General features: G+C 48.8%; 3 protein-coding genes across 9 annotated transcripts in view; 2 read left to right on the forward strand and 1 right to left on the reverse strand.

Annotated features, from left to right (window-relative positions):
• Window positions 1-2,731, forward strand: part of COL27A1 (collagen type XXVII alpha 1 chain) — a 151,534-nt gene extending 148,803 nt beyond the window's left edge. For 4 of the 5 annotated variants that reach the window (XM_018052662.1, XM_018052661.1, XM_018052663.1 and 1 more), the window contains one exon: window positions 731-2,731. In XM_018052662.1, the coding sequence (XP_017908151.1) occupies window positions 731-877 (147 nt within the window). In that variant the 3' untranslated portion in view covers window positions 878-2,731. The remainder of the gene's footprint in view (window positions 1-730) is intronic. The other variant, XR_001918483.1, reaches the window with a different exon arrangement.
• AGP (alpha 1 acid glycoprotein) lies at window positions 16,723-20,115 on the forward strand. The gene is given in 6 exon segments (NM_001285630.1): window positions 16,723-16,863; window positions 17,250-17,392; window positions 17,631-17,701; window positions 18,470-18,577; window positions 18,720-18,823; window positions 19,960-20,115. Coding segments are annotated over 6 exon segments (609 nt in total). The 5' UTR covers window positions 16,723-16,746; the 3' UTR covers window positions 20,026-20,115.
• The window catches only part of AKNA (AT-hook transcription factor), a 58,399-nt gene continuing 56,196 nt past the window's right edge, over window positions 22,270-24,472 (reverse strand). For all 3 annotated transcript variants that reach the window (XM_018052667.1, XM_018052666.1, XM_018052665.1), the window contains one exon: window positions 22,270-23,431. In XM_018052667.1, the coding sequence (XP_017908156.1) occupies window positions 23,170-23,431 (262 nt within the window). In that variant the 3' untranslated portion in view covers window positions 22,270-23,169. The remainder of the gene's footprint in view (window positions 23,432-24,472) is intronic.

A 24,472-nucleotide genomic window follows, 5' to 3' on the forward strand; every position in this document is an offset into this window, starting at 1 on the left:
GTGCAGTGTTACTGAGGATGCGGGGAAACCCAACACTCTCACACAAAGCTATTTGGAAAAATTAAAAATTAATTGGTAGAGGTTTTCAGGGCAGCAGCTACATATATATCTCCAATATATATTCAGAGCCTTACAAAGGTACCTATCCATTGATCCAGCAAATTGATATTTCTGGAATTTGTTCTAAGGTCACAATATGCACAAGTCTAGCTACAATGATATTTATGACAGCTTTATGTATAGGAATCAAAATAGTGGAAGCAATCTAAATGGACACAAACAGGTCATTGTGACAGTGAAATGCCATGTGGACATTAAAAATTGTGAAGAAAGATGATGAAAGGGAGAACGTTCCTGGTGGTCCAGTGGTTAAGAATCCACCTGCCAATGCAGGGGACACAGGTTCGATTCCTGGTCCGGGAAGGTCCCACATGTCCCAGAGCAACTGAGCCCTTGTACCACAAGTACTGAGGCCTGGGCACCCTAGAACCTATGTTCTGCAACAGGAGAAGCCGTGGCGATGACAAGCCTGTGCAGTGTAACTAGAGAGTAGCCCCTGCTCATTGCAACTAGAGAAAGCCCTCGCACAGCAAAAAAAAAAAAAACAAAACCCAGTGCAGCCAAAAAAATAAATATTTTAAAAAGAAGAAGAAAGATGATGGGGAAAGGCAAGTGATACATAATGAGGACCATGGTGGATGTGTGTGTACCCCTTTCCCTCCACCCTCAGATCCAGGATGGCCGCTGGCATCAGACACTCTTCACCTTCCGGACCCAGGACCCCCAGCAGCTGCCCATTGTCGGTGTGGACAACCTCCCTCCTGCCTCATCAGGGAAGCAGTACCGCCTCGAAGTTGGACCTGCGTGCTTCCTCTGACCTCTGACCTCCTGGCTCCTCTAGGCCTCGAGGAGGAGGGAAGAGGAGAAAGAGGCAAAGGGAGGGTACCTAGGGGTAGGTGGGCCCAGGAAAGGCAGCTCACCTGCTGAAGGATCCTTGAGCAGACCCCAGCTGTTGTCTGCCCAGTGGAAGAGGCTGAAGGGTAGCAGGACACACGAGGTGTCCTTGGGAACAGCTGATCCCAACTCAGCCCCAAGCACCAACCAAAGAGCCAGCCAGAGCAAGCTGGGCCTGCAACCCGCCTGAGCCCCACGGCCTGTCTCCCAGCTCTGCGGCCATCCCCATCCCTGCCCAGCTTCCTGCCCAAAGAGCCCCACCTTCCAGCCAGCTTGAGAGAAGGGGGCATTTTGTCAACTGGTCCCTGCGAGGGAGCTTTGATGTGCAATATTAGAGAGGAGACATGAAAAAAAGGAGAAAAGGAAAGAAAGAAGTATATATATATTATTTAAACAAACATAAAGAAGGTGCGTTACTTTTTTTTTTTTTCATCTGAGAAAGAGGTGAGAAGGGGAGAGAGCAGCCAGGGGGTGGGAAGTGATGGATGCAGAGAAGGAGAGGTGAGGTCCTCGGGGCTGGGGGTGTCCACGTCTGCTACCTCCCACTGTGAAATCGCTGGTGCTCACAATTGTCTTGTAGTGTATGTGATTTTTTTAAGGAAAAAACAAAACAACTCTATTTAAGATTCTGAAGGTGCTACCATTTTGCCACAGACTTTGAAGAAACATTTAGATATGGGGTATCATCCACGTTTTTCTCTCTCCTCCAAATGACACAGTTCGGGGAATTTTTTAAATTTTCCTAGTGTCACCCTTGTGCTCATCAGGTAATCTGTTAAGGAGGTGGGGAAAGAAGGTAAAAGTTTAAAAAAAAAAAAAAAGGCAAAGCAAAAAAAAACAAAAACAACCAGAAACAGAAGTAGGAAAGATTTACCTTTTAACTTATGGGCTTTAAAATGCTTGTCCTCTGAAGGCAGGGGGAGGCCTGAGCATGAAGGATCTTATTTTGGCCTTTCTTGGTCTTGGAGGGAAGTTAGCTTGTCTTGGATGGCGTGATCTAGACTTGGGAGTCCTGACCTTGAGTTTTGACCTTGCAGAAACCAGTGAGGAGAATGGCACTGGGTCAGGACTGGCCTTGGAGGTGGAATGTAAATACGGACCTATCTCATGAAGGCACAGACCATCTCCTAAGGTCTTCCATTCTGGAGTTTATCCTTCCAAGATAACAGTCATCACTCTTGCTTTTTCACTGTCATTCAATTCTGTAGAAACCCACTGTTGCTAACTCCAAGTGTAAACGTGGGCGCAGGAGAAAGGCTTGTGGGAATCTCAGAGTTCAGCATGGCAGGGCTCACCAGGGTAATCTGAATTGTCCTGTATCAGTGAACCAGTCAGCATCCAGGTTGGATTTTTGAGGTCATTTTAACTATGGAATTATTTTTATAGAAGGGGAAATTTCATGTGAAAGTCTGTTTGTGTGTCTCTCTCTTTTTTTCTTTCTAAAGTTGTGTCTCTTTGGGAATTGGATTTGATTTTCCTTATTTAATACCTCACTCTGGCCCACCCTCCCCTACCCCCACTTCCTGTCTCCCTGCCCCGCCCACCGCCCCCTTGCTCCCGGAAGTGCGTTTTTTGTAGCAGCTCGGGCCTCATCTCAGCGCTCGGTCTCCAGGCTGCCAGTCTTCACCTGGCCTCTGTCCCGGCGTCTGTCTTGTCCTTGGGTTTCTCTGCTGTCCTCGTTCACGTCTCTGTCCACATGTCAATGTGTTAAAACCCAAGTGGGTTCTGTTTCTCCCTTCTGGATTTTAAATAAATATTTAAAACTGAGGCAATGGAATGACGCTCCTGTGGCTGTGTGCTTCTTTGAAGAGACCGGAGGGAAGTTTCTGGCATGGCTGAGGGTTGGAGGAGGTGTGGAGGGGTGGTGGGGTGCCCTGTTTATGCAGCTTCCCCCAGAGGAGAAGGGACAGGGAGAGATATGGTGCCTTAGAGTGAGAGGGCCTAAAAATGAGGGAGTCGGGTCCTGCAGGGTCCCACTGGTGTCTTAGGGCCGCTGTAACAGTACCATTACCCTGGTGCCTTGGAAGAGCAGAAAGGGGCTTGAGGATCAGCCGCCATCATGAACAACACAGTAACTATCCGAACCAGGAAGTTCATGAGCAACCGGCTGCTTCAGGGGAAAGGCATGGTCATCGACGTGCTTCACCCCGAAAAGACAACAGTACCTAAAACAGAAAATGTGGGAGACTGGCCAAAACACACAAGACCACACCAGATGTCATCTTTGTGTTTGAATTCAGAACCCATTTTGGTGGTGGCCAGACGATGGTGTTGGGGAAGGCTCTTGAGAGTCTCTCTTGGCTTTGGCATGATTTACGATTCCTTGGATTATGTGAAGAAGAACGAGTCCAAACAAAGCATTGAGAGACATGGCCTGTATGAGAAGAAAAAGACCTCAAGGAAACAGCAGAAGGAACTCAAGAACACAATGAAGAAAGTTCAGTTCAGTCGCTCAGTCGTGCCTGACTCTTTGCGACCCCATGGACTACAGCATGCCAGACCTCCCTGTCCATCACCAACTCCCCGAGTTTACCCAAACTCAAGTCCGTTGAGTCAGTGATGCCATCTAACCATCTCATCCTCTGTCATCCCCTTCTTCTCCTGCCTTCAATCTTTCCCAGCATCAGGGTCTTTGCAAATGAGTCAGTTCTTCGCACCAGGTGGCCAAAATATTGGAGTTTCAGTTTCAGCATCAGTTTTCCCAATGAATATTCAGGACTGATTTCCTTTAGTATGGACAGGTTGGATCTCCTTGCAGTCCAAGGGACTCTCAAGAGTCTTCTCCAACACTGCAGTTCAAAAACATCAATTCTTTGGCACTCAGCTTTCTTTATAATCCAACTCTTACATCCATACATGACTACTGGAAAAACCATAACTTTGACTAGACAGACCTTTGTCGGTAATGTCTCTGCTTTTTAATATGCTGTCTAGGTTGGTCATAGCTTTTCTTCCAAGGAGCAAGCGTTTTTTAATTTCATGGCTGCAGTCACCATCTGCAGTGATTTTGGAGCCCCCCAAGATAAAGTCTCTCACTATTTCCACTGTTTCCCCATCTATTTTCCATGAAGTGATGGGACCAGATGCCATGATCTTAGTTTTCTAAATGTTGAGTTTTAAGCCAACTTTTTCACTCTCCTCTTTCACTTTCATCAAGAGGCTTTTTAGTTCTTTGTTGCTTTCTGCCCTAAGGGTGGTGTCATCTGCATGTCTGAGGTTATTGACATTTCTCCTGGCAGTCTTGATTCCATCCTGTGCTTCATCCAGCCCAGCATTTCTCATGATGTACTCTGCATATAAGTTAAACAAGCAGGGTGACAATATATAGCCTTGCTGTACTCCTTTCCTAATTTGGAACCAATCTGTTGTTCCATATCCAGTTCTAACTGTTGCATCTTGACCTGCATACAGGTTTCTCAAGAGGCAGGTCAGGTGGTCTGGTATTCCCATCTCTTTCAGAATTTTCCACAGTTTATTGTGATTCACACAGTCAAAGGCTTTGGCATAGTCAATAAAGCAGAAGTAGATGTTTTTCTGGAACTCTCTTGCTTTTTGATGATCCAGCGGATGTTGGCAACTTGATGTCTGGTTCCTCTGCCTTTTCTAAATCCAGCTTGAACATCTGGAAGTTCACGGCTCACGTACTGTTGAACCATGCCCCTGGAAAACCTCTATGGATATTTTGTGTAAATGGAATCTTAGTGGTATCTGACCTTTTGTGAATGAATGCTTTCATGCACCATAATGTTTTCAAGTTTCATCCTTATAGCATGGATCAAGATTTCATTCTTTTTCACAGCTGCATAGTATTTCCTTGTGCGGATAGACCAAATTCTGTTTATTCATTCATCCATTGATAACCTGTGGGTTGTTTCCATCTTTTGGTGATTGCTAGTAGTGCTTCAAAGTGAACAATTCTTACCTGTGAGATTGTTGAGAGAAGCCCTCGCAGCACCTGCTTTGGAAGAAGCGAGTGAGAACCTGGCAGATAGAGTTAGCTAGAGTCAGTGAATAAATATACAGGACACACAGATACATTTGAATTTCAGATAAACAGTAAGTATGTTTTTACCATAAGTATGTCCCATTCAGGACTTCCCAGGTGGCTGTAGTGGTGAAGAATCCTCCTGCCAATGCAGGAGACACAAGAGATAAGAGTTCAATCCCTGGCTCAGGAAGATCCCTTGGAGTTGGAAATGGCAACCTGTTCCAGTACTCTTGCCTGGAAAATTCCATAAACAGAGGAGCCTAATGGGTTACAGTCCATGGGGTCCCAAAGAGTCAGACACAACTAAGTGACTGAGCACACACACGCGCATGCACACACACACGTCCCATTCAGTATTTGGGTCATACTTATACCTGCCAGGCCTGAAACCCATATCTCCTGACTCAGTTCAGAGTACTTTCTTTAGCTTGTTCCTCCTTTCCTGGGATGTTTGAGAAATCAGAACATTTCTGCCCTTCTATTTACAAGACAGAACAAATCATGAGAAGTTGAGCTCACATACAGGATTTTATGTTTTAAAGACTAGCTGTAAGGTTCTAGGTCATCAGTCCACAGCGGGGTCTTCCCTACCCTCCCCATCCTGGCATCTGTCCCAGACTGTGAGCCCCTGGAGTCACTGTCCTGCGGTGACTCTAAGACTTCCATCCATGGAGCCCAGGATTTGCAGTCTGGAGGGGCTTGGAGATTTTCACATCCTAGATACACTCTGTTTGACAAAGAGGTACCCCATGATTCAGTTAAATTGACATAAAGTGAATCATCACAGGCTAAGCCTAAGAGAGAATGAATAGAGGTTAGTCAGACATTGGAAAGGCATTGGGAGGAGAGGGAACAGTTAAGGCCTGCAAGTAAAGAAGCACTGCGTATCTGGGGAGCAGCAAGGAGTCCCAGGTGGCACTAGTGGTAAAGAACCTGCTTGCCCATGCAGGAGACATAAAAGACACAGGTTCGATCCCAGGGTCGGGAAGATCCCCTGGAGGAGTGCTTGGCAACCCACTCCAGTATTCTTGCCTGGAGAATCCCGTGAACAGAGGAGTCTGGAGGGCTACAGTCCATAGGGTCGCAGAGAGTCAGACACAACTGAAGCGACTTAGCACGCTTGCATACAAGTAATTCAAAGTGGTACCGGAGGGTCAGGGGAAGCCTGGGGTATTGGGTTGGGAATAGGACAAGCCGCAGGTTTGTACAGGAGAGCAGGGTTTGCGTTGGCCAGATGGAGTCTGTGCTGTGATGGGGCACTCAAGCGGAGCTGTCCAGGGGCAACTGACCGAACTGAGAGGACAGGTCAGAGGGGTGCAACCTAGTCTGTGTTCCGGAGAGTCATCAGCCGTGAAGACTCAAAAGGTGAGAGAGGCAGGAAGAAGGGCCAGAGGGAAAAGAGAAGAGGGGTTATGCTAAAGCTACGCTGCTCAGCACCTTCGGCACAGGCTTCCTTCCAGGAGGCCTCTGTGACCTGACCGGGAAAGCCAGTGAAACGGGGCCAGCTTGTTCCCAGCAAGGGCAGGTAGAAAGTGGCAGGGACAGAAGACAGCTCTTCCCGACACAGCTAAGGAGGACAGCCCCAGGGGAAGGCCCAGGCCTGCGTTCACTCTGTCCCTAGCGAATCAAGGACTGCCATATTTCACAATGACCAGCAACCTGGTGCTGGGTAAGTGAGAGAGGGACGGGAGAGAAGGGGGGGAGGCTGGCAGGTGGATTCCAGTCTCAGCTTCCTGACTGTCACGTGGCCCTGGGCAAGTCATTCTCTCTGGGCCCCCGTTTTTCCCCAGCAAAAAGGGAGTGACATATCTGTCCCTGCTTGCAAACCACAGACCAGGTGATTGTTCTATTAATACAATAGTTGGATGAGCCAGGTGAAATGGAATGATAGTCAACTTTTTTTTTAATCTCTAAAGTCCACAGATTTCATATGGTTCAACCCCTAATAACACCTTTCAAAATAACAGTGGTTACACTTTCTTGCACACTTTCTGTGAACCAGGAGCCATGTTGAACGTGACCCGTGTTCACCTCATGCACCGTCTCAGAGACACGCGTTATTCCCCTGGCTCTTCCAACGAGGGAACTAAAGTCCAAAGAGGTTACATAAGTTGCACAAGATAACAAAACAGGATCTGGACTTAGGCAAATATTTTGGGAGTATTTCGTTAGTCCAGACACAAAGTTCTTAATTCAGACTGTTTGCTTTGCTGGTGTATTCTTGTGGTGGCTCGTGCAGAAGATCACGTATTCGTTGTCAGACACAGAGCTCAGCCGTGGCTTGTATAAAATGGCCAGAAATACATATAAAGTGGTTTTCTTAGGAAGTGAATCATTTCAGAGTGGTGCCTTTCCCTGGTTATTGAAGCCTCACCTTTTCACCATGTCACCTTAAGCCTCTGTGTGTATGTTAGTTGCTAAGCTGTGTGCGGCTCTTTGCGACCCCATGGACTGTAGCCTCCAGGCTCCTCTGTCCATGGGATTTTCCAGGCAAGAATACTGACGTGAATTGCCAGTTTCTTCTCCAGGGCATCTTCCTGACCCAGGTCACTCGTTTTTCTCATGTATCTAATGCGGGGTGAGGAGCTATTTTGTGAATCTGATAGAGACATATTTTTGCATGTTGGTTTCTTGAGAAGGGGCATGTAACTTGCTGTCAGCTGAAATATTTATATAATGCAGGAGTCTGTCTTTCCTTCCTCACCACCCCACTTCTCATTAAACAGATGGTGATGATTACTATAATAGGAGAACCCTTAGAAGCAAGTTTGTTTCATCTAATATTTAGTTCATCTAAATGTGAACAGATTGAATGCACATAACAACCCAATGAGTAGAATTCATTACTATTATTCCCTCTTTACAGCTAGGGAAATTGAGATAAGAGAAGTTAGATAACTTGCCCAAGGTCACACAGTAAGCAAGCAGTAGGACATCTGGTCCCATAGAAGGGGAAAACTTGGAAGCAGTGGCAGATTTCCTCTTCCTGGGCTCTGAAATCACTGTGGTTGGTGACTGCTGCCATGAAATTAGAAGATGGTTGCTTCTTCTCAGGAAAGCTACGACAAGCCTAGACAGTGTGTTAAAAGCAAAGACATCACTTTGCCAACAAAGGTCCATATAGTCAAGGCTGTGGTCTTCTCAGTAGTCAGGTATGAATGTGAGAGCTGGACAATAAAGAAGGCTGAGTGCCAAAGAAATGATGCTTTCAAACTGTGTGCTGGAGAAGACTCTTGAGAATCCCTTGGACAGCAAGATCAAACCAGTCAATCTCAAAGGATCAACCCCAAATACTCTTTGGAAGGACTGATGCTGAAGCTGAAGCTCCAGTAGTTTGGCCACCTGATGCAAACAACTCACTCACTGGAAAAGACCCTGAAGCTGGGAAAGATTGAAGGCAGAAGGAGAAATGGGCGACAGAGGGTGAGATGGCTGTATGACATCACTGATTCAGTGGACATGAACTTGGGCAAACTCCGGGAGATAATGAGGGCTGGGAAAACCTGGCAGGCTGCAGTCCATGGGGTCACAAAGAGTCAGACATGACTTAGCAATTGAACAACAACAAAACCAGGACAGCTCCTTGACCAGCACCGTACCCTGCTCTGATTGCTTTTCTGTCTCTTTCCTGCCAAACTTCTCTTGACATTGTGCCAGGGACAGATGAAAGGGCAGGCTGGGGAGGGCTGCTGAAGACCTCAGTTTATGGAGGTTCCAAACCACCCTTGAAATGTATTAATAAAAAGGTGGAGAAAATTGTACTGTGTGAGGATGAGTGGTGGGTGTGCTTGGAGAAACTACTTGGATGGCCTCTTGGGAGGAGAGTGAGACACACCCCCGCCTGCCGCAGGGTGCAGCCTGGGGGTGAGAAGGGTAAGGACCACTCACCCCTTCCCAGGGGATGCACTCCACTTACTCCCTGGAAGGGGAACTTTCATTTTTCTCTCCTCTGCTCACATACTTCTGGCCACAAAGTATGTGGATTTTCTCCCACACCAAGCAATTCTCTGACTTTCCAGACACCAACTGTGTGTACTTAGTCACTCAGTCGTGTCCAACTCTTTGCAACCCCATGGGCTGTAGCCCACCAGGCTCCTCTGTCCGTGGGATTCTCCAGGCAAGAATACTGGGTGGGTGGCCATGTCCTTCTCCAGGAGATCTTCCTGACCCAAGGATTGAACCCATGTCCCCTGAGTTTCCTGTACTGGCAGGTGGGTTCTTTACTACTGTACACTTGGGAAGCCCAAGGCACCAACTAGGTATCCTACAATTCAGTTCCGTTCTGATACTGTTATGGAACCAAACTTGGGTCTACTTGCCATATACACAGCAAAGCCAGTCTACTGACGCTGGGTTGTGGTGAAGCAAAGTCCAGCATTTATTGCAGGCACCAAGCGGGAGGAACGGGCAACTCATGCTCAAAAGACTAGAACTCCTCAACGGTGTTCAGCAAGGGTTTTAAAAGAAGGTGTTAGGGGAGAGCGTCCTAGGATGTGAGATCAGTTCGTGGACCTTCTTCTGACTTGGTGGTGGTGGGGTGACAGGGGGATATTTCAGAAATCTTGATCATCAACCTTCTGGTTTCGACTAGTCTAGGGTCTACATGCTTGTGGTCAGCATGTCGTCCCCATCCTCCACTGGGGTACAGGTCTTAGTTTCTGCAGAACAACTCAAAGATAACCATCGAATTGCTATCTAAATCCCTTCCGGAGGGACTAGGAATCCTGCGTCTATATTGTCCTACTTATTGACTGCTTAAGCCTGCTCTTTGGAACTCAAGGAAAGGCTTAGAAAGGTGCAAAGACCTTGCAGGGTCCTGCTCGGTTTCAATCTCCCCTTTTCTTTGATACCCCTCTATTATGAGGGAAACAGGGGTTGAACAAGAAAGGAAATAAAAGTTTGGATAGATAGATTCATCATAAACTCAGTAAGGACACTTGGATTTAGGGGGACTTGGTTTCAACACTAATCAGGCTGAGCATCAAATCCTGCAGGTTAAGGGCTCAGACCCACAAGACTGTCCCCATTGCAACGGCAATCACAAGCGCAGGTTGTCCCCTGTGCGTCCAACCCACCAGCTCTAAATCACAGACTCCCATAACCCCTTCTTTGGGTTTGACCATTTATTAGAACAGCTCACGGAATTCAGAAGATCATTTACTTACTAGATTACCAGTTTAGTATAAAAGGATACAATTCAGGAATAGTCAGATAGCAGTGATGCCCAGGGCAAGGTATGTGGGAAAGAGCACAGGACTTCCATGCCTTCTTTGGATCGGCCACCTACCCAGCACCTCCACATGTCCCAACTCCGACTTCACTGAAAGCACCCTTACCTGGGCATGGCTGATTAGATCATTGTTCGTCATTAGTGACCAAGTCCGTCTCCAGCACCCATTCCCTTCTCAGAGATGAGGGGGTGGAGCTGAAATTTTCAACCCTCTAATCTCAAAGTCGGTCCCCATTCTGAGGGTATCCAGGAGCCCCCAGCCAAGGGACATCTCATTAGTCTACAAAAAGACAAGTATCACTTTGGAGATCCCAGGAGTTGTTATGACCTGTGTTACCAGAAATGGAGGTAGAGCTCAAGCATGTGTTTCTTATTACAGTCAGTCCCCTACATACAAATGAGGTCTGTTCAGAGCGTGCCTTTGTAAGTCTGGTATATTCGTAAGGCCAACAAAGCGAGCCTAGGTACTCAACTAACACAGCTGGCTGTATAGTACTGCACTGTAGTAGGTTTACATTACTTTTCACACAAATAATACATAAAAAAAAACAAACAAAAAATAAAGGAAACATTTTTGATCTTACAGCACAGTACCTTGAAAAGTACAGTAATACAGTATAGCAGCTGGCATACAGGCGCTGGCGTCGAGTGAACAGCCAAGAGTTATGACTGGAGGGGTGAGAAGAGGTGGGAGATGGCAGAGCTGAAGGATCTTAGGAGATGGAGGGCAAGCTGCAATTTCACGCCCGATGCTGATGGAACACACGTTCACAACTTGCAGGTTCGTACGCAGGGCACTTTCTGTATATCACACTCACTGTCTACGGTTCTGCTTCAGGAGGCATGCAGGTTGGGCCAGAGCTGAATTGCTCTGGGCAAAAGAAAGGCTGCGTCGTGCCGTTTACTGGCCCTCCCTGTTCACCCTTCGCCCACACATTTCTGTGCACGAACAAATGAAGGCCCACAGACCACTGTTCTAAATAACTAAACATCATACATCAAAAGCTTTCAAATAAAGCTGACTCTTTAAAATTAACATTTGGGAAATTTAATCAATGGATTAAGGTTTGTTCAAAAGTTTATAAAGCTATAAATCATTCACCATGCTAGCATTCAACCTCGAGCTGCTGATGCCAAGAATCAGATCCATGCCTAACATGTGTTCAGATCAGATCAGTCGCTCAGTCATGTCCGACTCTTTGCAACCCCATGAACAGCAGCACTCCAGGCCTCCCTGTCCATCACCATCTCCCGGAGTTCACTCAAACTCACGTCCATCGAGTCAGTGATGCCATCCAGCCATCTCGTCCTCTGTCGTCCCCTTTTCCTTCTGCCGCCAACCCCTCCCAGCATCAGAGTCTTTTCCAATGAGTTAACACTTCACATGAGGTGGCCAAAGTACTGGAGTTTCAGCTTTAGCATCATTCCTGTGTTATGTCTACCTATACATGAATTTAAGAGGAACATGAATGATTGCACTTTGCAAAATATTTCTTGGCTACCACATGCAACTGTTGCAAATATTACCTAGTTCTAATTTAGGAGGGCCTCCCCAACCACAGGTTGCAAAAAAAAAAAGTGGTTTCTCATTACTATTGGGAGGCAAGGGCTAATGTGGTAAGCAAGTATGGCCTTTATGTACAGAGGGAGGAATGAGAAAGTTAATTAATCTGTCTTTTTCTGTAGTCAGATCCAAGCTCATACACCCCACACACAAGGAGGTCAAATGGAGACATCAGTCTGGAGCAGAGAAAGCTAATTGAGGTGCCAACACGGAAAATGGAGACTTAGACCTGTCTCAAGTCCATCTGGTTAGCTGGCCGGGGCACAGGGTTTTTAGAGGCAGGAAGGGTGAAAAGGAGAGAGGTGTAGGATGCGTGATCAGCTTGTGAATCTTCTTCTGATTGGTTGGTGGGGAGGTAACAGGCGGTTGTTTCAGAAATCTCCATCATCAGCTTTCTGCTTCCAACTAGTCTGGTGTCTGCGTGCTCATGGTCAGGATGTCGTCCCCATCCTCCACCTGGGTACAGGTCTTAGTTTCTGCAAAACAACTCAAAGATAAACATCAAATTGTTATCTACATCCCTTCTGGAGGACTAGGAGTCCTGTGTCCTTGTTGTCCTAATCATTAACTGCTTGAGCCTGCTCTTTGGAACTCAGAGGTCTAGGAGACATAAGCCTTCCTACCACACCCCCCTTTTTTCTTTCTATCACCAAGAAATGGAGGGGTTTTTATTTTACCTGGGAGGGCCTTGCAGGGTCCTGCTAGGTTTCACTACCTCTAAGTCCACTCAAATCTTCCCTGGACTCGGAAGTGGGTCTGAAGTGATGGAGGCATCAGCCTCCATCACTCTGAACCCATCGCATGCTCCAGCCACATAGACTGTCCTAATCCTACTGCTGTCTCCCGTGTCAGCAGTAGCATCACCTTCAAAACCTTGGGATGTTTGGGAAGAGCACATGGTGTTTCAAGGAGAGAGCACAAGATGGGAAGACTTGTTCCCCTGGGCTCTGAACATGGTTGGCTCTGACAAAAGGCATTTAGGGTTATGGGTCACCCTGTGCCAGTACCAGGCGGCAGATCCCAAGTGACAGAGGTGCTTGTGTGTTGTTGCGTGAACTTGTGTGTGTGTGTGCCATGTGTGTGTGATATGTGGGGACCTGGGAAGATCTGGCTCACCCCATCACAGGCTCCAGTCACACAGGCTGTCTCGATCCTTCTTGCATCACCCTCTCCCTTACCTGCGCTGTTCCCTCCTGAAGCGCTCCAATCGTGTTTGCAAGACTCCAGGTAGAGCAGTGCAAGGTCAAGACACTAACTGAGCTGATAAAAACAGAAAAAGAAGGGAAATTCTAGTTCCGACAAGGGCGTCGGGGGAGAGACTCGTTTCCGCACTGCCCTATCGGCGCAGCATTAAAGGCTGTTAGTGCTTTTTGATTTGTCGTGGTTTTGCTTTCTCTCTTTTGGGGGTGAAGTGTTTTTTTAACATTTGAATCAACTTAATTGAGGTATACTAGGCGTACAATAAGGGTTTCCTCAGTGGCTCTGTGGTAAAAGAAACCCCCTGCAATGCAGTAGTCACTGGAGACGCAGGTTCGATCCCTGGGTGGGGAAGATGCCCTGGAGGAGGGCATGGCAACCCACTCCAGCATTCTTGCCTGGAGAATTGCATAGACAGAGGAACCCAGTGGGCTATGTCCATGGGGTCACAAAGAATCGAACACGACTGAAGCAACTTAGCATGCACAGCATACAATAAAATTCATACATTTTCAATTTCCAGCTCAAAGAGTTTCACAAATGTACATATCAATACGTGTGTAATCACCACCAGAATGAAAATATAGAACATGGTCATCTACTTCAAAAAGTTCTCTCGCATCCCTGGGCAAATTGCCAAGGCAACCACTGATCTGATTTCTGCCATTATAATTAGTTTTGACTGTTCTAGAACTTCATAGAAGTGGATTCACACAGTCTGTGTGCTGGGTTTTTTTTTTTTTAATGTTTATTTATTAGACTGCACCAAGTGTTAGTTGCAGCAGCTGGGATCTTAATTACAGCATGTGGGATTTTGTGTGGCCTGTGAGCTCGTAGTTGAGGCATGTAGGATCTAGTTCCCTGACCAGGGATGGAACCCGGGCCCCTCGTCAGGAGCATGGAGTCTTAGCAACTGGACCACCCGGGAAGTCCAGTCTCTGAGCTGTTCATTCTAGCTCTTTCTTTCTTTTGAGGGGGGCTGCACTGGGTCTTCGTTGCTATTCACAGGCTTTCTCTAGTTGCAGTGAGCAGGGGCTACTCTTCCCTGTGGTGCGTGGGCTTCTCACTATTGCAGAACACAAGCTCTAGAGCGTGAGCTCTGTAGTTGCGGCACACGAGCTCACTTGTCCCACTGCATGTGGGATCTTCCTGGACCAGGGATTGAACCTATGTTCCCTGAATTGGCAGGTGGACTCCCAACCACTGGACCATCAGGGAAGCCTGAGTCTGGTTTCTTTCGTTCAGCCTGTTTTTGAAATTCATTTACGTTGTTGTATATATCTGTAGTTCATTCTTGTTTTGTTGCTAAGTATTATTCCATTGTATAAAAATAACAGTTTGTTTTTCCATTTTCCTTTTGACAGATACCTGAGTTGTTTGTCTTGGGGTAATTTATTTTTATTTATTGGGGGAAGCTTTTAAATATCACTAGTCTTGTATTTTTAAAGACATATGCTTTTCTTTCTTTTGAAAGAAATTCAGATGGTCTCTGACATATCTTCAGAGGAAAAATTACAATCTAAAACATTATAGGCAATTGCATCTCAATGAAGTTGGGAAAAAAATAAATAAAATGCTCTAGGTATAAAGAAAGGACACGGAGAAGGCAATGGCACCCCACTCCAGTACTCTTGCCTGGAAAATCCCATGGACGGAGGAGCCTGGTGGGCTGCAGTCCATGGGGTCGCTAAGAGTCGGACACGACTGAGCGACTTCCCTTTCACTTTTCACTTTCATGCATTGGGGAAGGAAATGGCAACCCACTCCAGTGTTCTTGCCTGGAGAATCCCAGGGACGGGGGAGCCTGGTGGACTGCCGTCTATGGGGTCGCACAGAGTCGGACACGACTGAAGTGACTTAGCAGCAACAGCAGCATATATAAAGCTGATTCAGTTCATTGTACAGCCAAAAAAACACATTGTAAAGCAACTATACTCCAATAAAAATAATATATTAATAATTATATTATATAATATTATATATTATAAATATTATATATTATATATAATACATATAATACATAATGTATATAATATATGCTATATATTATATAAATAATATATGTTATATATAATTATATTATATATTCATTGTACAGCTGAAAAGAACACAACATTGTAAAGCAACTATACTCCAATTAAAAAATAATAAACAAATGAAACCACAAAAAAAAAAAAAAAGAAAGGACATGTTTAGGGAAGTTAGAATCCAGAAAGTGAATGAAAGGTTATTCATCCATTCAAATTACAACTGCTGACTATACTGACACAGGAAAAATTATTCAAATATATGAAATGAATAAGAATACAAAATTGTAAGCCTATCATAATAATATTTTTGGAATCTATTTATACAAATAAAGATTTGACTTCATCACATAGAAATGCAAATGAACAGTGGAATTATTTATTCCAAGGTTTATACTGAGTGTCTGCTCCTTGCTGGGCACTGTTCCAGGACTGGGAACATATGGGTAAAAAGAAAGGCAAGCCTCCCTGCTCAACCAGCAGGGGGTGGAGAAAACACAGGGACCATTTCCTGTTTTAGATGTTGAGAGGCGGTTTAAGTAGTATCGGATAGGCCAAAATATTCATTCATCTCTTGTAACATCTTATGGAAAAACTCGAGTGAACTTTTTGGCCAACCCAATACATTTGCTTCCCTGATGGCTCAGACGGTAAAGAATCTGCCTGCAGTGCAGGAGACGTGGGCTCGATCCGTGGGTTGGGAAGATCCCCAGGAGAAGGGAATGGTTACCCACTCCAGTATTCTGGCCTGGAGAATTCCATGGACTGTATAGTCCACGGAGTTGAAAAAAGTCAGGTACGGCTGAGCGACTTTCACTTACTCACTCAGTACTGGAAATAGATATTCAACTTAGAGGTCCCTTTCTTTTGGAAATGTCCCTGCCTCCAGGATTGAGTTGGGGCCTCTCTGGATCTTTGTTTCACAGTTGTCCCCACACTCATTTGAGATTGATCCCATGTTTGCCCACACCTCCTACCCCTAAATCCCTCCCCCACTCATTCCCATATACACCACACTCTCCTGGGCACTCTCTAAGTTGCCTTCAGCACTTGATTTACAGCTGGGTCCTTTAAGAGAGTTGGACTATAAAGAAAGCCGCGCGCCGAAGAATTGATGCTTTTGAACTGTGGTGTTGGAGAAGACTCTTGAGAGTCCCTTGGACTGCAAGGAGATCCAACCAGTCCATCCTAAAGGAGATCAGTCCTGGGTGTTCACTGGAAGGATGATGCTGAAGCTGAAACTCCAATACTTTGGCCACCAGATGCGAAGACTCATTTGAAAAGACCCTGATGCTGGGAAAGATTGAAGGCAGAAGAAGGGGATGACACAGGATGAGATGGTTGGATGGCATCTCGACTCAATGCACATGAGTTTGAGTAAACTCCAGGAGTTGGTGATGGACAGGGAGGCCTGGTGTGCTGCAGTCCATAGGGTCGCAGAGTCAGACATGACTGAGTGACTGAACTGACTGACTGGCCTTTGAGTCTTGGCGCTTAATAGAACAGGAATTGAATGGAAACAGGAGACTTTGTTTACAGGCCCCTCAATCATTATCTAAACACATTAACTCCTCCAGGTTAGGGACCCAAATTAGACCCAGGCTTGCAAGCTTTACCTACAGCTGGCTTTGCAGGAAGGATGGAAGGATTTGTGCAAGACATTTCACAAGAGTTTGCTGAATTGTGTCACAGCCGGGTCCTAGGGACCCGCCCACAGCTCCTTTAAAAGTCACTGACGTCTTCCAGCCACCAGCTTGCTTGGCTGCAGGTGTCTCCTGGTCTCAGCATGGCACTGCTTTGGGCTCTTGCTGTCCTGAGCCTCCTTCCCCTGCTGGATGCCCAGAGCCCCGAGTGCGCCAACCTGATGACAGCGGCACCCATTAGCAACGCCACCATGGACTGGGTAAGTGCCCGACTCCCTGAGCACGGTGGGCAGCTGCTTCCCTCCCTGGGCTTTCCTTTGCCCTCCTGATACCCCCGTTTTCTCTCCTGGAGCCTGGGCTGAAATTCTGACGAGCCTCCAGAGACATTTCTCTGCTTCCAAACTCAGACGTCTCCTTGCAAGGTCCCTCAGCAGGGAACAACTCTGTCCTAGGTGGGGAGGGACTGCCCAGGGGCTGGGGGGCATTTGAGGAGATACCTAGTTCCCTGAGTGAGCTCTTGTATGATCGCTCCTCATCTGGGGCCCCAGTCTTCTTGTTTGCAAAAACGGGGCAGAGATCTGCTAAGTCTCATCCCTGCTGACTATCAAGGATTTGGCTCCATCACCAATTCCTGGCTTCTCCCCAGCTCTCTGGCAAGTGGTTTTATATTGGCTCCGCTTTCCGAAACGCTGAGTACAATGAGTCGGCTAGAGCAATCCAGGCGGCTTTCTTTTACTTTGAGCCCAGGCACGCGGAGGACAAGCTGATCGTCAGAGAGTACCAGACCATGTGAGAGCCCACACTGCCAGCCCCAGCTTCTGGCTTTCACTCCCAGCTGCAGAAAATCCTTGAGCAAGTCCAACTTTCCTCCTGGCCTCAGCCTCAGCCTTCCCATAGATGGAATTGCGGGGGGAAGGGAAGGGGACACTGACTTTAATTGTCATTTGACTTGTTGACTGCGATAGGTGATCGAGCACTTCTCTTTGACCATCTTACTGTTTTTCTCCCCGCTTCTATCCTGCTGTAGTGCGGACAAGTGTGTCTACAACTGCAGCTACATAAACGTCTATCGTCAGAATGGGACCTTGTCTAAATTTGGTGAGAGCTAACCTTCAGGTGGAGGGCTGCTGTGTGGAGAGGGGAGATGGTGGGTTGTCCAGCCTCAAGGAGGGGGCCTGGAGGACTTCTTATATCTCTGTGGTCCTAGCACCTGCACACAGCAAATAATCAGTAATAACTGCCAGTATTTTCAAGTTCTTGCTGTGTGCCAGGCACTGTTCAAAATGTTTCACATTTAATCCCCTTCATACTCACTAACAGCCCTAGGAGGACATCATAGTGATCAGATGGGGAAACAGAGAAACAGAGATGTCAAGGAGTTTCCCCGAGGTCACACAGCTTATAATTAGAACTAGGATCTAAACCTCAGGCTGGCTCCAGCCATACATCTCAGTCAATTACTTCATATCTTCTGCGAGCTAAAGGTGGGAGCCTGTATGGGGCAGGCAGTGGCTTCACCCATGTCCCACTAACATTGCAAAGATGGCACCCAGTAGGAGCCGGTGGAATTGAACAGATGTCACTTTGCAGCCCCGAGGCTCCTGTCTGAGTCTGGTTTCCTCATCTGTAAAATGGAGAGATAAAGGCCTTGACAACCACGGTCCACGTGAGGCTCCTAAGACTGTACACATGGCGGGCACTCGGTCCGGAGCCTGGCACACGGCAGGAGCGAGGGACCAGCAGCCCCAGGGAACCCCTGGCCTTCATGGACTGGCTGTGTGGCCTTGGGCACATCCCTGTTCCTGGCCCATGAGATGGGAACTGTTGTGGTTTCCTGTGGTCTCACCAGAGTCTTCTCTTTTTCAGAGACGGACAGAGAACACTTTGCTGACCTGCTGCTCAGCAACCACTTCAGGACCTTCATGCTTGCTGCCTCCTGGAATGGCACAAAGAATGTGGGGGTGTCCTTCTATGGTAGATGTCCCAAACCCCTACTCCACCCAAGCCTCACCCCAGGACCACCACTCCCCAGGCTAGATCCCCAGAGCCCCAGCCCTCCCTGGCCTCCCACGCAGGCCTCCCGCATCCCCACCTGGCCCCTTGCTCCCTCTTGCAGCTGACAAGCCAGAGGTGACCCAGGAGCAGAAGAAAGAGTTCCTAGATGTTATCAAGTGCATAGGCATCCAGGAATCAGAAATCATATACACCGACGAGAAGAAGGTGAGTGCAAGGAGGTGGGTAGTGCTCACCCTGAGGGTGGTCCCACCTTGGGCAGCCTCAGAGGCCTAGAGAAGGAAGCTGTCAGTCAAGGCTGCACAGTGAGACAGGACATCCTGATCAAGCACCGGCTTCTCTGCAGGACCCCCAGGGGATGGATGAGTGTCCAGGAGGGAAAAGTCACTGGGAAATCAGAGGATGCCTGGAGTATGTGGGGGAGGGAACTGGAAAACCTAACAGGAGGGGAAGAGCAGAGCCAAGTTGTGGCAAACGGAAAAGGGACACATCCAGGGGATGATCATTTACAGCCACTGCCTGCCGCACCCCAGGCCTCTAATGCCTGTGTGATGGGCAATAGGTCTTATGGTTTTGGAGTCACCCCAACCGCAAGTCTAGGACAGCTGTCCTGATTTTTGCTCTAACAGAATTTTCTGTATCCTCTTAATGCTTTCCTTTAAATCTGTGTTAAATGAAAGGCTTTACTTGGTCTTGTCCTGTGCAATATCTGAAGTCACAGAGCTGGTGAGCTGGCTACCCTCTTTTGATATACGTGAAATACTTTCACGATTATTAAAATGAAAACATCTCCATCTGCCTGCCACTGAAGGTCATTTCCCATGACCACCAGTAGCACAAATCACCACCCCCCATTTTCGGGAACCTCGGAAAAGAGCTTATGAATACAGGCACCGGATTTGGTCCTGCGGCCAGCAGCCTACCTCCCCCATCTGCTGGCTGGGGGGACAGGCCCCAGGCCGCCCTGAACCTCCCTCTCATCATCTTCAAAATGGTGCGAGGAATCCAGGAGATCAACAGAAGGACAGACAGGGCATGAGTGCTCAGACACGCCAGTTGTTGAGGGTTTGAGCCTCTGTTTCAGTGGTGAATAAGCTGAGATGTGGAGAGAGGAAATAACCTGCCCAAGGTCACCCAGCTGGAGCCCTGCGTGGGCTGGTGCCACAGTCCAGAGCTCATTCCCCTCCGAAGACCCAAAGTCTCTTTCTGGCCGACCCCTCCCCTCACCCCTGCTCCATGCCCGCTGCCAGGCCTGGCCCGTCGGTCTCCTGAGCTCAGTCGGGCCTGCCTTCTGCCCAGCCCAGCCCACCCTTCCCTGGCCACGCGCTGTCTTCTCCCACTAGGATGCGTGTGGGCCGCTGCAGAAGCAGCACGAGGAGGAAAGGAAGAAGGAGACGGAAGGGTCCTAGTACTGGGCCAGGATCGTGGGGGCTGTGAGGGCCCACCCGCAGCCCCCTGCTCACCCTTTGTAACTCAGTTCCCTCGGCTGCATCAATAAAGTGTGTTTTGGTGTAGTCAGGTTGTCCTTTACGTTTTCATTCATTCATTCATTCATTCATGTGCCCGCCTGAGTCAACTGAGGTCAGCCCTGGCTGATCAGCTGCCCTGAGTCAATCCCTGGTTGGAAGAGCCCTTGCTGTAGTCCCCAGCACATGTGCCAGAATGGACAGCTATATGCACTGAGTGCCTTGGGAGCCCAGCACAGTGAAGTTTTCCTTCTAGTGGGGAAGTCTGGGAAGGCTACCTGGAAGGGGCACCTGAACCACTCTAGAAAGATTAGAGCTTGATAGCACCTGCTGTTCCCACTGAAGCCAAAGATCTGTTTAAGGAATATTGAGGCAGAGGACCGTGAGCAGGAGGTCAGGTAGACAGAGGGTGGTGAAGACTCAGGAGTGTGGTGCCAAGCACCAGGGTCCTTACTTTATTAATAGATGTCACCCTGGCCATCTGGGGAGGTGAGTTGGGAGGGGCAAGGCAGGAGGCAGGGAGACCAGCTCGGAGTCTTCCATGAGCATCCTGGAAGAGGCAGGTGCCTGGGCCAGGGCAGGGGCCGGATAGAGGAGGCTCAGAGGACTCGGGGCCAGGCCAGAGGGGCTGTGTGTCTCCTTGAGGTGTCCCCAGAGTGCCCGCCTGTCACCCAGAAGGAAGAAAGGACACCTAGGGGTAAGGAGGGTCTCTCAAATCCAGACAACTTACATATGTGATTGGAGCTCTCGCCGTGGAGCCATGTCCAAGGCAGACCCACTTCGAGGTGTAAAGAGGACTGAGGGTCTGAAGCCAGGAGTTGAGCAAGGAAGGCTGGTGTCTGGAACTTCCCTGGTGGTCCAGGAGCTAAGACTCCATGCTCCCAATGCAGGGGGCCTGGGCTCAATCCCTGGTCAGGAAACTGATCCCACATGCAGCAACAAAGATCCCACGTGTAGCAACTAAGGCCCCGGTGCAGCCAAATAAATAAATAAATAGATAAACATTAAAAAAAAAGAAGGCCGTTCTCCTTCCAGACCCAAGGGCTCTGCAATACATGGGCGCGTGAGAAGCAGCATGGTGCCGGTGGCAGAGAAGTTGGACTGAATAATTCAAGTATTCTGTGTACACAGGTCCTAAGCCATCTGGAGTGAGAGGACCATAACCCTCGCTCCTGAAACCCAGTCCTGAGGCTCACATACCTGCATCCTCCAAAGAGCCACACCCCCAAGACTCAAGTATCCTTTGTCCAAAGCTGCAGCCATGCTGTGCCTGGGGCACTGAGGCTGGAGACACTGCCCTGGGTCCCTACCTTGGGGTCTGCCTTCCCATCCACGTCCCACGAGAGTGTGGGCCTGGAGGGCTCAGAACCTATAAGAAATCCTTCATCTCAGCAAGATGCCATTGTCAACTCTCCTGAGAAGGACCAGTTGAAAAATGAAATCAAAATGGGTTCTAGAGAAGCAAGTGAGATGAGAGGTGGGGAAGACTGGAGAAAAGGCCAAGGGAAGAGGAAGCAGGAGTCGGGGAGAAAATGTCATGCAGGTTTGGGGAGAATAAAACAGTTACAAAGAACATGGACTTTGGAGACAGACCATCACAAGTTCCGGTAGACGGAACCTCAGTCTCCTCATCAATAAAATGGGGGCGCACTTAGCTCAAGGATTGGCATCTAGGAGACGCTCAGTCAATAGCAGCTGTAGTTCAAAAGGAGCACTGGAAAGAGAGCCCAGGCTCGTGCTCACCCAGACACCAATTTGCTCACAATGTCTCACAAGAGAGGCTTGGCCAGACAGCCTCTCCTCGCAGCCCCCTCCAGTGGAAAGCTTCATGGTTCTGAGCGGGTAAAGTTGGAGAAACAGATGGCGCCAAGAGGCAGGCAGGTTGAGTCTGGAAATGTGCGCCCAACCTGTCCTCCGGGGGAGGGCTCCACCCAGCGCCGAGTCTTTTGCCCCCTAACGTGACCTTAGAAACCACAAGGATGACATACACCACAGATGTGGGTGGGTTTGGGAATGTTTGGGTTGTTCTCTGGCCTCCACTTCTTGAGATTACTATCTAGGGATTTCCACGGTGAGCCAGTGTTAGGACCCCGCGCTGCCACTACAGGGAGTGTGGGTTCAGTCCCCGGTCAGGGAACTAAGATCCCATGTGCCATGCGGCATGGCCAAAAAATACAAATAAAACAGTTTTAAAGATTAATATTCACTCTTCTTTATTTGCTCTCATAACGAAAATAGATTTTTTTTTTAATGCCCCAAATATACAAATATCAGTGATGCACACACATTCCAGAAAAGCTGAGGTCTGAGCTGCTACAGGGTCGGGGAGCAGATGGCCTGGCCTCAGGGGCACACACCAGGAGCTGGCAGGAAGCTGGCCATTGGCCCAGTTCCACAGGGGTCCCATTTCCACAGGGGAGAGCCAGGGGTCTCGGCATGAGGTACTGAGGGGAGACCGTGGTAGACAGCTTTCCAGGGCCCCCTGTGGGGTGTCTCCATCGCAGCAAGCCCGTGGGAAAGCACGGGGAGGCTGGGCGCTTCTAAGATATTCCAGTGGCCTCAAAGTACCCCACGGACTGACCACCAGTCACCAGGAGGAAGGTCCCTGGCCACATCCTTCTCAGAGATGCCTACTCTGGAGTGGCTGGTCACAGGTGGGGGACAAATTTTCACCAGAGACCCTGGCTCCATCCCCTCTTATCTGGCCTCCTAAGAAGGATTCAAGGTCAGAAAAATGCCTCAGTTAAAGAAAAACAAAAAACAAAAAAACCTGTCCATCATACATAAAATACATATTATTAGCTGGAGATGGATGCGTGCAGGCCAGGGGCCTCCCAGAGATGGCGTCTGGGCAGAGGGTGGCCTCAGTCCCAGCCTCAACCTCGTCAGGGCTAGGAAATGACTTCTTTGAGTCACCCACTGCCACTCCTTCCGTTCTGGACGCACGGAGGCTGAAAGGCAGGGCCCGGGGCGGAGGGAGCCTTCCTCGTGAGGGTCTGCGGGGCCTCTGGGAGTGGCTCGGCGCCCTCTGGCCTGGGGCGGGGCGCCCGCCAGCCCCGCCCGCCGCGTGTCCCTGAGCCTCGAGCATCAGAAGAGGCAGGAGCCCCGCAGGCCGCGGGCCTGGCGCAGCTCGGCAGACAGCGAGCGGCTCATGTGCTGGGTGGTGGAGCGGACGCTCTCGGCAGCCTCGACCGCCCGGCTCAGGGCCTTGTTGAGCTCCTCCAGGTCCTTCAGGTCCAGCTGGATGGAGTGCCGGGGTCCCCGGGCCGGCTGGGAGCAGGCTGCGGGGGGCCACTCGGCGGCTGCTCGGACTGGGGGTGCTGAGGTAGGTGCTGGCGGCGCGTAGTACCTGCGGGGAGAGATGGGTGAGTTCCCTGACCATGGGGACGCCTTGGGGCGCCTCAGGCCCAGCTCGGCCCTTGGCCCCTACATTCTGAGTCTTGGCTTCTTCACCTCCAAAATGGGAAAAATATCCCCTGCCAAGGGATGTGTTGGAGGGATGAAGTCAGAACAGTGCTCGAAAGCGGCCAGTGCCACCTACCCATTCATTGAACAAATACGTACTGACCTTATACTAAGTGCTGGGGCCTGCAGTTACCATGGTGAATGAACAACCCTGCCTGCTGCCTTCAAGGAGCTTCTCGTCTGGAAGCCTGGTCTCAGGGAGACCAGGACCACCCCAGGTTCTGGAGCAAGCCTCCTTCACCAGAGAGGTAATGCGTGGAGTCCTATTTGTCAGGTGTGGAGTGATAGAGAAGTGTGACAATAATAATTAGGATTCTGCAGGAGTGCGATGGTCTGGCTCCTCTCACCCAGAGCAGGAGGTGGAAGTGCATCCTTCCCAGCCCGGTCCTGCGGGAACGTGGGGTGTTGTTTAAAAGTCCTGGGGGAAATGGGCAGAGGAGCCGCGAGATGAAGCACAGATTTCCCCAAGAAGTGACTCCTGTATTCATCCAAAGATGCCCAAGTTTAGGGTTCAAGGAAACTAGTGCTGGGCAAGAAGCACTGGCACCTGTGACGTGGAATACAGTGTGTAGAGGGGGACAAAGTGAAAGATGGAGACAAGGAAGCGTTTCGCCTACATGGAGCAAGAATGGGTTTAGGAAGACTTGGCTGGAGACATTCGCTGGTGTGTTGCTTGGCATGCGGTAAACTCCAGTCTCACTCCTGGTCCTTCACTTTCTCATTTGCATTATTGCGCAGTGTGACAAAAGGGCTATGCTACGATCTGAACAGATGTCTCTCCAAACCAGATAAACAGATGGCCAACAAGCATGTGAAAAGATGCTCAATATCATCAGCCATCAGGGAAATGCAAATCAAAACTACATGAGATGCTGCTTCACACACTCCCCACCCACTGGGTTGGCTAAAAACAAAGACAGATAGC

This window comes from Capra hircus, chromosome 8 (genome assembly GCF_001704415.2).
Source record: "Capra hircus breed San Clemente chromosome 8, ASM170441v1, whole genome shotgun sequence".
NCBI classification, from domain to species: Eukaryota; Metazoa; Chordata; class Mammalia; order Artiodactyla; family Bovidae; genus Capra; species Capra hircus.